Source organism: Periplaneta americana, chromosome 5 (assembly GCF_040183065.1).
Source record: "Periplaneta americana isolate PAMFEO1 chromosome 5, P.americana_PAMFEO1_priV1, whole genome shotgun sequence".
Lineage (NCBI taxonomy): Eukaryota > Metazoa > Arthropoda > Insecta > Blattodea > Blattidae > Periplaneta > Periplaneta americana.
The window spans coordinates 86597601-86611996 of record NC_091121.1 but is presented as its reverse complement, the minus strand read 5'-3'; the positions used below and the strand labels follow the sequence as shown (position 1 = coordinate 86611996).

Here is a 14396-nt window from a genome sequence, read left to right as displayed (position 1 = left end):
AGGCCTATACGATTTCAATTCGTTAAAATATGCGAAAACATGTGATAGTGGTAAATTTGTACATTTATGCTGCTTTCATCATCATCATCATCATCATCATCATCATCAGTAGCAGCAGCAGCACTTCATTGAATAGAAGAGCCTCCTGTTTCGACATGTGAACTAGATGAAATGGATTATTTCCATTTTCTCCTCGGACGTCCAAATCCCTTTTTCCCGGTGGTTCGTATTTAAAAGTCTGTAGCGGGATGCAAGATTCTGTCATCCTCAATACATGGGCATTTAATCTATTTCTGTAGTCAGTGACTTTTTGTTGTAAAGAAGAGATGTATATGTCATTCCTAATGTCTTCATTTCTAAATTCTTCTACTCTAGAACATCCTTTCACCTAAAATTTTAATATCTGCCTATTTTCTATTTATTTACTATGTAACCAATAATTGTATTTAATTAGAATTAGAGTCTGGCTGGACAGAAGAGAAGGCCTACTGGCCTTAGCTTTGCCAGATTAAATAAATAAATTATTATCAATTATTATTATTATTATTATTATTATTATTATTATTATTATTATTATTATTATTTTCTTTCTTATGGTTTTAGTAATAAATCCACATACTTTTTGGATGCTGCTTAATTTCTTATATAGACCCCTAAATATTCATCGTAATTGTAAGTACTCTAAAGGCCTATTTTCTTTTTTATTTTTTTTTTATTTTAGTACCGGTAGGTTATTTTACGACGCTTTATCAACATCTGAGGTCATTTAGCATCTGAATGATGATGAAGTGATAATGCCGGTGAAATAAGTCTGGAGTCCAGCATTTGCTCATATTTGGGTTGAGGGAAAACCCCAGAAAAAAACTCAACCAAGTAACTTGTCCCAACCAGGAATCGAACCCGGGCCACCTGGTTTCGCAGCCAGACGGGCTAACCGTTACTCAACAGATGTGGACTATATATAGGTCTAAAGTTAAATCTAAAATTCATAGATGTAACAATACGAGTATATATTAAATTTATACATTTTGATTAATATATATTTTTTGCCTCTAAATGCTAAAAACATAGTCATTTCTGGTAATAAACAATACTCTTTACTTAACGTTCCTCTTAAACCACAAGGTATTTCTTATAGTCGGCACAGAACTTGAGTTAATTAATATACATCCCGAAGAGGCCTCTCTACTGCTCCAAGACCTCAGGCGTAGTCTGGTGTCGGTAGTCTATTGGCCGCGGCATCAGACGAATGTAATTTGCTGCAGTCGTGCCAATACACAATATTACATGCGTGTGTGAAAATTAAGTACAGTCTTGAACAACTCACTTTGTCAGATATTCGTAAAGCGATCTTAGTGAAGCAAGTGTCACACAAATCCCATAGAAACGTTCTTGAATTCTCCAGTTGCTGACAAAACAACACACCGATTAGCACCAAATTTCCGTGTAGCAAATAAAAAAAATAGGATGAAACTAATTTCACCCTAATAGCTCAGTTCGCAAAGCATGGCTTACGACTTAGGACTAGAGTTCAAATCTCTGCGATTGTGGAGTTATATTTGTGGTGGACAAAGTAAAGATTGTGAGAGTTTTTTCGGGGAGTTCTCCAGTTTTTCTCTGGTCATTCAACCAACATTCTCCACAATTTCTCTTTCATTATCATCTCCATCTAAAAAATAGGACACCAATTGTGTTTGCGTGACGCCGAATCAATCATCCGCCATGGTGTGTCATCCCCATGATTTGTGTAAAGAGTGGTATATGCCAAGGTTGGGGGATTCTAAACCACTCACAGATGCGCATAAGAGACACTGGAGCCCCTCGGGTTCGTGCTTGCCTGATTGGGAAATGACGACTCATGTAGATCTGTGCAATACGGCAACACCACTAGGGGCATGATATATGGATTTGATGACTAGAGACGAATGAGTAGTGTGGTTAAAGGTGGGGCCGTTCAGTGATCAAATCGTGATAAAAGCAGACTAAAATGCATATGTCTCTATATTCCTCATTTATTTCACTGTGTAGGTTAATTAGGGAAAACACGGAAATGTTACTTGAAGCAAGTGAAGCGATAGGTTTGGAATTAAATCCCGAAAAGACAAAGTATATGATTATGTCTCATGACCAGAATATTGTACGAAATAGAAACATAAAAATTGGAGATTTATCCTTCGAAGAGGTGGAAAAATTGAAATATCTTGGAGCAACAGTAACAAACATAAATGTCACTCGGGACGAAATTTTTTATTTTATTTTTTTTGGGTTATTTTACGACGCTCTATCAACATCTAGGTTATTTAGCGTCTGAATGAAATGAAGGTGATAATGCCGGTGAAATGAGTCCGAGGTCCAGCACCGAAAGTTACCCAGCATGGGACGAAATTAAACACAGAATAAATATGGGAAATGCCTGTTATTATTCGATTGAGAAGCTTTTGTCATCTAGTCTGCTGTCAAAGAATCTGAAAGTTAGAATTTATAAAACAGTTATATTACCGGTTGTTCTGTATGGTTGTGAAACTTAGACTCTCACTTTGAGAGAGGAACAGAGATTAAGGGTGTTTGAGAATAAGGTTCTTAGGAAAATATTTGGGGCTAAGAGGGATGAAGTTACAGGAGAATGGAAAAAGTTGCACAACGCAGAACTGCATGCATTGTATTCTTAACCTGATATAATTAGGAACATTAAATCGAGACGTTTGAGATGGGGAGCGCATGTAGCACGTATGGACGAATCCAGAAATGCATATAGAGTGTTAGTTGGGAGACCGGAGGGAAAAAAACCTTTGGGGAGGCCGAGACGTAGATGGGAGGATAATATTAAAATGGATTTGAGGAAGGTGGGATATAATGATAGAGACTGGAGTAATATTGCACAGAATAGGGTCCGATGACGGGCTTATGTAAGGGCGCCAATGAACCTGGGGGTTCCTTAAAAGCCATTTGTAAGTAAGTAAGTAAATGTAGGTTAATTATGATTTCCTTATGTAATATTATGAATATAAAACAAATAAAACATATTATTAACTGAATATTTCAGAGGTGTCCAATTTACATTGCGTAAATAAAAATACATATTACTACAGATGGTATTATCTAATGTAAAAAAATATTTTGGTGTAAACAGTTACCATTAGTTTTTATCCTAAAACATGTTATGAAAAATCCATTTTACTTTACAAATAGCGAATTTTGTAAGAATGGGAAACTAATTACAAAAATATGACGTCAATTACTAGCCTAACATTTCCAAACTGCCGAATGTATTCCTGCCCTTTTCTATAAACGTACCTGGATATTGTTCAAGGATAATAAGAACTGTCATTGTCACTGTCACTGTCATTGTTACTGTCACTGACTATCACTATCACTATCCCTATCACTATACTCTCGTCCTCTTTATCACTGACAGACAGGGTTCACGAAATGTTAACGACAGTTGTTTTGGTTTTTGTACTGGAAGATATTTTATTGAGATCAGGGGATCTGAACTTAAAAGCAGTCTCCGAAAAAAGATCAGAATTTGTGTTAATACGTGACGATTTCCTAGTACGATGTCCTCTACATTTTCTTACATCTTTATGTTTGGCTTCCAGTGTCTCTTCTGAGAGCATTCCGATAGGTATAACAGAGCCAAGTTTATAACAGCAGGACCGTACATTATGATTTTGTGTGCGCTTGATGGCATATAATAATTAATAAGAGTACAGGGTGACGAAACACTTGGCAGTTTCTCTGCAGTATTTGTCAAACTTCATTGCTATTCTACGAGTATGTATGTATAGTTGAATCTTCTGAAATAATACCAACTTTTTAAAATACGAGCATATAATAAATTAACAACCTGATCGTTTCTTCGCCCTAATTTTCGTATAAAGTTAATGAGGACTCACTTTTAACTCCTTTAGAAATTGTTTTCCAACATTAAACAAAACACTATCAACGATATGGATTGCAAGTCTATGCAATTCTATCCACACGCAACTAATGTGTTTAAAAGGAGTCAGGAGATGTTTCTTTAAACCCTTCGGTCGCAAAATCTTTAAACAAAATCGTAATATTTATGACTCGAGCTGCGATAAGGGGAAAGCGCCTGCCAGAACCCGTCACTTGGGCATCTTTGTTTATCTCTGTAACTCGAAATGGGGCAGACATGTCTTTATTACGTGTCAACATAAACAACATAGAGTATATTAGACGACCAAGTTATGACAGACATGGTAAGAATGCAAATACATGTTATTACTTTAAGTCTTCTTTGTGCACTATCCGTGCTTCGATCTCTGAGCTGCTGTCAATATAGCAAAAGAAAACACAAAAATACGTAAAATATTAATTGAATCAATATAATATAATCATTTTCCTACTTTTCCCGCATGTTTTTCTGTTGAGAGCAGGATTTCCTTTCTCTTGAGGAATTTACCTCGTTAAAGAGTTCGTTAGACGCTCTACCCTACCAGTACTCATTCGACATTGTCCTGTGAAATAAATTTTATTCTTTCAGCAATAAAGTTGGTATTCTACAAACGATTTCGTTCTTAATATTGGCCTTACTCATTCTTATCATTTGACGAAACCTCCTTGTACTCATTTTAAACTTAATTTTGTCACGTAACATGCTTTTTTAAGTTCAGAAGAAGCTACAAAAGCAATTTATTGGTTAAATATGGGCGAAGTGTGCGCTATGTTGGTTGGGTACCTCGTATAAAAACGTTATTGTTAAGAGAATATGCTAGGGGTGCAGAGAACTTAATACTTTCATTGTATGGCCTGGAACAAATATCAGAAGAAAAATACGAGTATGTCAGGGACGATTAGTATTTACGACTGAAAGTTTGGAGTTGCCACATGACTGCTGTAGAAGCACGAAATTACCTCGAGATGGTAATGTCTAAATAAGAGGAAAACAAGACTAGAAGAGGAAAACATCTCTATAAGAACAGACGTGGATTCCCTGAAGACGTACCCACATAGGGCAGGAGATCTCCGCTTCATTCAATATCAAGTCAGGAGAGGGGGTGAAATGGTAGACCACCCTATTTACTGAAAAGTTGAGATACATTCTAATATCACCTGTTGGGAAGAAATGGGTATGAAGGAAGATTAGAGAAAAATATTAACCTTGTGTGAAAAGAAAAGGTAGTCAATTCCCTTTCGTCACACATGATGGTATCGGACAAGATGTTAATGAGAGAAGGCGTGCTTCCAATGTTGATATGTCAGAAAGGGATTCTTGTCTGGTCTTCTAGATATGAAGTCTGTCTCTTCCAATTTTCTAATTGTTGTCTCATTGATATGCTCTCCACAGCTATTTTTATGGGATTTCGTGCCTCTACAGTAGTCATATGGCGATCCCATAGTCCCTGACGGGTATATGTTTCTTTTCCGATGTCTGTTCCATACCTCCTAGTGAAAGTGTTAAGTTTTGTGCACCCTAGAGTGTTCTCTGAACAGTAAAAACATTCCCACCAGGCACCCAATCAACACAGCGCATACTTCGTCCATCTTCATTATGCACTTATAAAGTATGTTACGTAACAAAACTCACTTTCAAACCAACTGCAATTCCACCAAGCAATAACAATGAACATAGTGTTAAGAACGAAATTATTAGTACGCCATAAACGTTAATGCTGGAAGGATAACATTTACTGTGCACAACAATTTGGGGTGCATACTGTGGAGCTATAAGTGTAATGAAACATTTTTGACTAGGGAAATTCCTCAAGAGGGGGAAGAAATACTGTCCTCAACAGAAAATGTTTCAATAATACGGTATTTTATATAGATTTTATTGATATTTTCGTAATATTGTTTTTTGACATAGAAGTACGTCTTTGTCCTCACTAACTAGGGAATTGATCATCACATAAACCTCCTCCCTTGTTCTCTTTGTATGGCCCTTGTTTTCCTCATATTCCTATTGTTCTCCTTGTATTCCTCCTAGTCCCCTTATATTCTCATTGTTCTCCTTCTATTCCTCTAGTTCTATTTTTATTACCCTGATTTGCATTGTGATCCACTTGTTCTTATCTTCCCCTTTTTCTCCTTCATTCCCCTTTTTCATCTTGTGTTCCTCTTATTATTCTTGTTTCCTCCTTGTTCTCCTTGTCTTCACCTTGTTATTCTTGTCTTCGACTTGTCCTTTTTACCGTTACGTAAACCTTGAGAAACCAACCAAATAATTGGGATTCGAACCCGCGCCTAGGCGCCGAAGCAGAGCACGAGTCTGTTTCACAAACAGCTTAGCTACGTCACTTGGTGTAAGAGGATATTCAAAGTTGTTTGTTTACTCCAGTCTGCCTATCTGCGTACTTCATCTCGCCAAATACGATTTCGCCATCACCAAAACAGCGCAGTTGATACATCATCGTTAAATAACGAATTTAAACACACACAGTGATCAAAAGTTGGTCGTCACATAGGCTGTACAATGTAGCATGATTACATTTACATGAAAGTAGCCTACGCGAAGGCATCATGTACTTCATTCTGAAAAACTTTACACCGGACTTTCTTGATTCTTGAAGTCACGGTACCTGATGCCTCTGCGTGCAACGTTTCCAACACCAACTGCTCCACAATAAAAAATAAAACATGAAAAGTAACTAAGGACCAATGTCTGCCTCACGTATCGGACACAAAATATCGTGAAAAACTAATAATGACTGCATTATCTACTCGACAGTAGTGCTACGTTGAGCATTCGTTTTTATATTATTCTTGTATCCAACGTAACTAAGAGCATTAGCCTATACCAATATTTTATGATACGATATTCAACTGCACGCAAGTTATGGTAATTTTAAATAGAAAGAAAACTTAATAAATCTAATTGTTGTTAAAATTATACAAACTAAAAGGTAATTATTAATGTTTTAGGCTCCCGGTACATAGAAGATATGGGGCAAGGCACGTCGCGTCTGAACTGGGTGTGCTCATGTGAAGATGGAAAGTTCAACCTCTCAGCCACATACGAAGAGCAGAAGCCCAGCTCACCCGAAACTGATGGTAAACGGACGCAGCAATAATGTCATGTATAAGCCTCATCTTCTCTCTGTTCATTGCATCACAGACAGAACCAATCGCGAAGTCAAATGTTTTTACTTCTTACTTCCTCATTATTCAAAATATAAAATGGAAAGTGTGTTCATGTTGCAAACCGTCAGTTTTGAGATTTTCACATAAATAAACGTTTATGGGACTCTTATAATTTATGGTACGTCATCAGTCTATACCAGGGATGTATAAGAAACAGCGCGTGAACGACCTTCGATTACTTCGCGTGCTACCGAGCTGCAGTGTATATTGCTGTACAGGTAGCAGTGACTAAAAGATAAGGATGAACAAAATGAACTTCAAATAAAATCGCGTTACAATATTTCTTTAACTTTTACTTACCTTTTTAATACATGCAATGCAATTATTTCACAACAGGAGATGTTATATAAGCGATTCTGTGGACCCGGGTTCGGTCCCCGGCGTATCCCCAATTTATAACTTGTGTTGAGCAAGCCTATGGTTCAGGTAACACAGGAGTTTTCTCCGGTTCCTCTGTGGCAGCCTCCTATGGCGCACCGTGGGCAACGACTCTGTCCGTAAATTGGCCTTCATATGGGTGAATGACGAACAGTCAAGTTTCCGCCTTTAGCCAAAAAAAGTATAAGAAGAACAATTTGCATCGGTCGAAAAAACGCATTACATTAATAGACAATGACAGTAATAATAATAATAATAATAATAATAATAATAATAATAATAATAATAATAATAATAATGTTGATGGTATTATTATTATTATTATTATTATTATTATTATTATTATTATTATTTATTCTAATAAATAATAAACTAGCTATTATATTGTTTTCGCATAACAAATCAATACGTCTTTAAAAAATAATAACTTACAGCAAATTAAACAGATACACATATTTAATTTTTCTGTTTCTCTAAAGTGCAAACAAAATAGACATGGTAACAGACAACAATCGTCTCTAATGCTTCCCATTCTCAAACTTTTTTTTGGATTGAATGGAAAGTGATTTCGGACACTAAAATGAAAGTAATGTTTTTTACTATAGTCACGACGCTGTTATTCCCGGCGTGACTCCTCCTCTTTGATTAGTCTACGTCTTAGGAAGTGAAGGCTCTATAAAGTCTAGGTAGGTAGTATCGTTCGCCATTTTTGTTCTTTCGTTGCAGAGCTACCACACAAGGAATCCATTTGCCACACTGTTAAACATTATCATGTCGTAGCTCTTATGATAATAAATCAAACGCACTGTAATTCAGCAAATAATTGAGCGGCAAATAACGTCCTCGTGTGCTTTCTGCGAACGCCAACAAAAGAGCCAAAATGGCGGGCGATTGTATTAAGTATTTATCCAGCCTTAGGAAATGCATAACATCTTCATCAGCAAATCAAAGACGCACACGTTTAAATGTAGCCGACCTACAACGTGATTGGCTGCCGGAAATTAGAGCGACGGGACTATACGTATTTACATTTTTTTCATTTGATATCATATAGGACAGGCCTATAAGTACATTTATTCATGTTTATTAGGCCACGAAACTAAATAAACCACAAATAAGTCCAACATGAACAGACAAATCTGAACAACGAAAATGGTTCATTCCTAAGCTGAAAATGGTTCATCATAATTTTGACGTGAATACGTCTTTAAAATCAGACTGGCATATTGGGTACGTTGATGTAACGTCTGTAGGGTGATCCATTCCGACACACTAACTTCGTGGCAAATAACACAATTGAAATAAATGTGGTCTCGTTAGATCGGGTATACGACTGCCATGCAAACACGACCTTGAGTAGGCGCCACGCGTGAGCGAGGCATGGGTGGGACCCACGGTGACTAGCGGCCATTTTGGACATAAGCGAAAATTTCCTGGCAGTATATCTCGTGACTCAGATGTTCTAGCGCGCTGATTTTTGTGTCAAAAGAAAGAATTCATCTATATCTATCGATTTAAGCCAGCTGTATCCATGTAAAACCTACGGTCGTGTTCCCGACATAGCCAAACCCCGATTTTTTTCGAACCCATATATTTTCATCTGACATTTCATAAGTACCTATTTCTGCGGAAATAGTGATGATGATGATGATAGATGATGATGATGATGATTGATGATGATGATGATGATGATGATGATGATGATGATGATGATGACTAAGGCAACTACTATCGGTACCGAAATCCCAGGGCCAGGACACTTTTTGTTTAAAAATATACCACTCTTTATGTGGTATCCCACAAATATTCAAAGTGAAAAGACATAACAAAATTATGTTTATTATAAGCTACAGCCATGGAAGTGCTCATAATTACTGCACAGATTTAAGTAGTGATTAAGCAATTAGATCATTATACTTCCAGTCAAAGAACATCAGGAGACAAAGAAACCACCAACAGCAAAATCTCAGCCCCTCGTCCCAAATCAAAGGACTTCTACTGCAAAGGACACCCTCCTTCCGATCATGGACGTAGAAAGTAGCATGGACGAGCCTAACAGGGGTACAAAATTGAGAAGAACTTTCAGCTCGTGTGACCTGGTATACACGAAGCCTGCATCAGACTCTAGAAGACCACAAGGAAGAATTGGTGCAAAGAGCAGTGGAGGGCAACAATACCGATCCCACGAGGTGCTTTCTTCAGCTGGCAGTAGTTCCACCAACACAGAGTCTTCAGGTCCGTACAACTTCCAATAGTTAATAACCAAAGAGTTATGTACAATGCTGGTTTCTTTTGAAATATTCTAAAGACCCGAATTCTTACTTTTTTATATATTTATAACAAATATTGGGTTAGTGCCTTATTGGTGTCACTTATGAGGCTCAAACCTGTCTTCGGACAGTTGACTACACAACACCAGTGCCTTAAAATATGCCATGAACACTCCCTTGTGAAATGTTTACTCTTCACTAATTTACAATCATGTCATACAATTTCTTCTCTTGAACTGTTTTAGCTCAAATGACTAGTCATTTATGACGTTCCTAGTAAACGGTATCGTATCTGTCGAAAGTAGGGTAGACTGAGTTCAGTTTTCTGACCAAAAAAATGTATAAACCTAATTCCTGGCCAAAGTTATCGGCCTGACGCGAATGTCCATTTTCCCATATAGTTCTAAATACTTTTAAACATATTTTAATTAAAATTATTCCGTTCTTAAAAAACAAACAGTCGTAATTTTTATTCTCCAGTATGCGGAAACTAAGGGGAAGACTGAAAATAGGAAAGATTGGAGAATGCTAGGTTTACAGTGAAAGAACTGCCCTTGGGCAGAAAACTACGAATGTATGAAAAAAAAAATAGGTTATAATTTATAATACAACATGTTATAATACATAAGCTAAATCGATAGGCGTAGGTATGTACGACATATTTTTCTACTTTTTCTCATTAACTTTGACGACTAATTTTAATTTACTAAAATAACTCATTATTGGGAGCTAGTTACAAAACAATAATAAACGTGTTCGTTGTTGCGATGCTGGGCTTGTGTTTTGTGAAGTTGTGTAACAAGTAAGACAAAATATGACAGGATGAATTTTTGTGTCACTATCCATTTCACTAATAGGCCTATGTCGACTCACTGTATCATTAAATAGGGGAATTAAATCTAACTGCTTTGCGTCTTTTTCACCAAACACAGTTTGAACTATATCATTAGCCACAGGAAGGATCACGCTCCACCTATAGAATGAGGTTTTCCTGCTTTAGCAATATTTAAACTAGCCAAATATGATGATTCCAAAGTATTGGCAGACACCGTCCCTACTTTAAAAACAAAAGATTTTCCTGTTTAAATCTCGTTAATGCATGAACGAAAATTCTTTACTTTTATTTTAAACATCTGAATGTTTTGTTTCTAAGTGTCTCCTTAATTTATTTGATTTCGTAGAAGCATTTGAGAGATACAAAGTAACATAGTACACACTGCGGTTTGGGTTTATCTTTATCAACACTATTAAATCTCACCTCAAATACCTTGGTCATGTTTATGATGATATTCTTTTTTATGCTTCGACTCATTCATCGAACTAGTAACAAAATTATATGAGACAAAAGATGAAGTTGAACTACTTCTGCTGCCACAATGCCACCACTGTCACTCCTATTGCCATCATAATCACCTTCGTCAAACTTCAGGATATAAATACCTACTTAATAACGAACACTTAAAACACTACTTAACTTGAAGCTTTCGAATACACTGTATAATCAATTCCTTTTGAATATATTAAAAAATACCTTTAAGATATAATTTTCTAAATGTACAGTAGAATTTTCTTATTTGCATTGAATCTTTTGAAAAGTGAATGAAGAAAGCAAAGAAGTATGACACAATCACAAATTCATTTCATTACAATTCTCAAAATTTCTTTGCAGGACTCAGCCAGAGTAATTCTGAAAACTCTCTGAATTCTACAAAAAGCATCGACTCCAAGCTTCATCGAGTGTTTGGAACATCCAATGTCTACAAGATTAAACGTGAACAGGCTGAACAGTTGACCAAGCAGAAATCCAATAATAATAGTATGACTCCTAGTCAGCTCCCTTCCCTTGAAAGAAAATCGAGTGTGAATTCAACAACGTCCACAGGCTCAACAGATAGGAAATCCAGCATTGGTGACATCAGTTCACTGAGTGAACTGCTTAAGAAAAAGAAGAAAGATGCAAGAAGGGCGGAAATCGTAGCAGCTGTGACTAAGAGACTCTATAGTGCCAGAAAGAAAGTTGATATGAAACCAGAGACTGTAGAGGTAGTACCGGAGCAGGAGAACAACCTGGAGGAGGATGATGGAGAACCAGAGGAGCTGAAGCTGTGTTCCCGGGCACGGGCAAGGCTGCAAGAGTTGAGCAAGAAGGCCCTTCATGCACACCGGGGTAAGGCTCGGCGCTGCAATGATGCAGAGGCCCAGACTGACTTTGACTCCCATGTCATGCGAGTCAAGGAAGTTGCTGTGAGCACTGAAGAGTTGTATCACACCCCTCAGATGTTTTTTGCAGACAACAGAAAACTGGTATTCACCAGTTATGGATATCCCAGCATGAGGCAGATGACACCATGGAATCCTCTGCCAATTATGCAGAGAGACAGTCTTCATCAGGAAGATAGCTTCTCTGATGACAGCTTGGATTCAACTTCTGATCTGGAGTCTCCAAAAGAAGAGAAACCTTCTCTCTGGAATGTTATCAGCATCTCATCAGGGAAACATTTCAAAATTGATGGACACAATAATGAGAATGATCAAGGCTGGAGAGAAAGCTCCACACAAACACACGATAGTGAGGACGAAACTAAACAATTTTTACAAAATGATCTAGATGAAGAACCAGATCGTTTCAGTACCTGTACAAACGACATAGTGGATCTCAAGGAAGAAGAACACAAATATGAATTGCAAGCAGAAGAAATTGAACTTGAAGACGTACAAAAAGTTGTAGAACATTCAGAATCCTGTAGTTGTAGGGATGAAGTACCAGATGGGGAAAGAGAAGATCTTTCTCTCCAACAAATAGATCGGCACTTATACACTATCACAGAAAATAGTGAACATAGTGACTGCAATGATATGACATCTGTAGAATCATACTCTGTCAGTCCAAATATGACTGATCGACCTGTTACAGTTATTGAACAACCTGAAAATATGCTAGTCACTTCTCAAGAAACTTGTTCATGTAGGCCTCTGAGAACTTATTATGAATCATGTCCATTATGTTTATGTGATACAGTTGGCCCTCATCCTTTACATAAATCACCAATCTGTAGTAGGCCTACTTTTACATTGTGTGAAATGTGTGTTACACACAAGAAACAAAATCACGATGGGCAGATGCGCAAGGACAAAATGTCACAGACAACCAAGGACATTTCTACTAACACTGAAATAAGGAAGAGTTCTTTAAACACAACTCTCTTCCACGACACCAACAGGATCTGCAGATATTGCAGCAAACCAATCAAGAACACTCGTGATGCAGCAAACAGCACCAACATTACACCAACTCTTAACACCAAAACAGAAGCCACTCAATACTGCTTGTCCCATTTGCCTGTGGACATTGGCACTCAGACTGATAACACATCTTTGCCAAACATGACTATCATGTGTTCAACCCTTCCTGGAGGCTACTCTCAGCTGTTGCACATGACGAATCCAGCTTTACAACTAGATGACAGTATTGCCATATTTCTGACAGGCCATTCAACGCAACCAATAATCATGAAACCTGTTCAGTATAACAGAGGTCAGCAATCAGACTCTGTTGGGGTGCAGACTGAGAGCAGCAGAGGACAAGCAACTGATGTGATGGAATCACAGCATGGAGAGCAGACACCTGTCAGTGACTGTCATATCAACAAATCTCCTTTCTGGAAAAAATCAGAAGTGACTCACAACACCATATACCAAATTGAAGACCATCAAGTACCGTCTCATCAAATAGTCAACAGTCCAGTGCATCAGAGAGAAGAGAATTTTGACAGCAATTCTAGTGTCAGTGCATGGGACTTAGATAATTTCTCGGATGAAGAAGATGCCCCCACACTCCCCAGGGCAACAGTGAGTCCAGTGCAAGGGACAGAGGCTGCAGGTTATCAGCACTGGACTGAAATAAAAAATTTAATTCTCGGTAGAAATAGGAATGTATTTCCATACAATGTAACACAGGAGGAAGAGGAGGAGGACCGACCCGTTCAGAGACCAAAGGGCATCAAGAAGAAGTCTGTCTCATGGTCTGACTTGAGTGGGTGTGGTGCACTTCATACAGAGATGGTGTTCTCATCGGATCACAATTTGTTTGATTCATCCCAGGTTCCACCCAATAAAATCAACAAAAATTCACTATTGGATGTCATTTCGACAGAACCTTGGGCAACCACTCGAGAAAGGTATGAATTCAATTTCTTAGTTTTCTGTTAATATTGGTAGCACAACACAAATTTTGTGAAGTTATTTTCTGTGCTGCAGTACAAAATTAGAAATAATGGGAGAAACACATTACTGGTACTGGTAATGAAGTTTAGGATAAAATTGCTGAAAAATTATACTGGTATCAATTTGTATTAGATTAAGTAATATCTTTTGTGGTTATGGTACCGTGATTTCCCCAAATTTGTCAGTTGTTGAGAGAAACAGAAAACTGAAGTGAATAATCTTCAGGTTTCGATAATGTAATATTTTATTATGTTGGAGAAACATCGCTCTTTAGTTGACATACCAGTAAGTTACACTATTTGGAACAAACGATGCTATTAAAACTGTAGGTAGGCTATCCAATGAATCTTCTTTTTTTTTTTTTTTTTTTTTTTTATAATGTTACTGGTAATGTTAGTCTGTCCAATATTTGGCATTATC

At 37.3% G+C, this 14396-nt stretch overlaps 1 protein-coding gene across 4 annotated transcripts in view; it reads left to right on the top strand.

Moving 5' to 3' along the window:
• LOC138699952 (uncharacterized) overlaps positions 1-14396 on the top strand; it is a 37137-nt gene that overhangs the window by 11890 nt on the left and 10851 nt on the right. For all 4 annotated transcript variants that reach the window (XM_069826181.1, XM_069826180.1, XM_069826179.1 and 1 more), the window contains 3 exons: positions 6886-7014; positions 9406-9717; positions 11422-13930. In XM_069826181.1, coding sequence (XP_069682282.1) covers positions 6886-7014; positions 9406-9717; positions 11422-13930 — 2950 coding nt within the window. The remainder of the gene's footprint in view (positions 1-6885; positions 7015-9405; positions 9718-11421; positions 13931-14396) is intronic.